Here is a 1,767-nt window from a genome sequence, read left to right as displayed (position 1 = left end):
CCACCCCCTCTTTCCTTTGCAGAGCCTTCCGTTCCAGAAAATCCAGCATAGCATCACGGCACAGGACCATCAGCCCACGCCAGATAGCTGCATCATCAGCATGGTTGTGGGCCAGCTCAAGGTAATAGTGCTGCTGCCTTGCAGTGCTGCTGTCCTGCTTCTCAAGGGACACCCAAAGTGATGCCTAGAGCTGTATAGCTCAGTACAATAGCCATCAGCCACGTATGGTGATTTTTAAATTACATTAAGTAAAATGAAATAAAATTAAAATGTAGTTCCTCAGTTGCATTAGTCATACTTCAAGTGCTTGTGGCTGCCTCTTGGACAGCGCAAACATAGAACATTTCTGTTATTGCAACAAGTCCTATTGGAGAGCACTGGTATAGAGCATTTTTGGAAAAGGGACAAGAGGTGTAGGAGCAGGATGGGGCTGTGATCCAAGCCACTGGGCCTTTGCACTGCCCCAAGGTGTAGGTGGGCCTTCTGCAGGCAGCTGATCCTGAGCTGGAGTCCATGCTGCCACTCCCCAAGCTGGCTGCTGATTCTTCCACCTGCTGAGCAAAGCAGATTCCTGAAACTCTTGCTTCTCTTTGCATTTCTCCTTCCACTTCTCAAGACCTGTTACTTTCAAAGCCTTCCTGTGGTCCCATACCCCCCAGGAACTCCTACTTGTTATGCTCTAACAGGCTGAAGCCAGATTCTTGATTTCCAAAAAAAAGCCTCTCCTCCTTCCCAAAGCAGGACAAATGAGCTGCACCTTAACCAGGTTCCAAACTCCTGGGCCTGTGGCATCATGGGGCCCAGAATAACAGGCTCACATGCCTTCTCCCTAGGCTAGGCAGGGCTTCTTGAGTCCGTTACAAGGGTGGAAGAAAGTGGGGGGGGCGGCTAGGCCTCTCCAGTGGACCCAGACGGACCTGCCTTCTGGCCTGTTCTTTCCTGTTAGTTTCTCCTGCCTGTCCAAGATACCGTGCCCAGAGAGTGTGCTCAAATAGGCCTTGGGAGTGAGGAGGTCTCTCCTGGGGTCTTAGTGCCCAGTGTCCCAGGCTGGAATCAGTTACCAGTGCCTCTTCCCACCTGGCTTCAGGTTCTTTCTGGTGTTTTTGTCCAACCCCCAAAAGACTGATTTGCCTCCTTGCTGATGATAATTCCTGGAAAAAACAGTGATATTAGAAACACTGTTCGTTGGCTGGGCTCCTACCTCAACTAGGCCTCATCTGGGTATTCTGCAGTTTGGGTGGAAGTCTCTCACCTTTCTTTTTTCGTTGCAAATATGTTACATGACAAGAAACAGATTACCTGATAGTGCTGCATTCGTTTTTTTCCCCTGTAGAGCTGTAATCAGTGTGAGCTTGGTTTTGAGCCTTTTCTAATGTACTTGGCCATAGTCAGTATTAGTAGTAGCTTCTCCTGGTTGGACTAACTGGCATAATCAGACCCTAAGATTGTTTAGTTTTCAGATTACTGTGAGTTACATGGTAAGTGCTGCAGAACTCTTTCAAATTGATCATTTGTGCACAGAAACATGTACGTTCTCTGCTCTGTTGCTGTAGCTAACTGGTGAGTTGTTCTGCAGTTTGTGTACACAGCAGTGTGAGCTGCCATCTCAAGGCCCAGTTTAGTGCCCAGTTTAGTGTTTCATACATTCTGTCAATTCACAGTCACAAATACCCCTTAGCTCTCCTAGGATTTGCGTCCAAATTATAGGGCCTGATCCCAAAGTCAGCGTTCACCTCCTGCTGACCCCCCTTCCTGCTCCTTGGGCAC

General features: G+C 48.4%; 1 protein-coding gene across 1 annotated transcript in view; it reads left to right on the top strand.

Annotated features, from left to right (window-relative positions):
- NUTF2 (nuclear transport factor 2) overlaps positions 1-1,767 on the top strand; it is a 16,933-nt gene that overhangs the window by 14,586 nt on the left and 580 nt on the right. Inside the window, exon 4 of the mRNA XM_007457264.1 lies at positions 23-121. Within this exon, the coding sequence (XP_007457326.1) occupies positions 23-121 (99 nt within the window). The remainder of the gene's footprint in view (positions 1-22; positions 122-1,767) is intronic.

Source organism: Lipotes vexillifer, unplaced genomic scaffold, assembly GCF_000442215.2.
Source record: "Lipotes vexillifer unplaced genomic scaffold, Lipotes_vexillifer_v1.1 scaffold504, whole genome shotgun sequence".
Classification (NCBI taxonomy): domain Eukaryota; kingdom Metazoa; phylum Chordata; class Mammalia; order Artiodactyla; family Lipotidae; genus Lipotes; species Lipotes vexillifer.
This window is presented reverse-complemented; position numbering and strand designations above follow the sequence as displayed.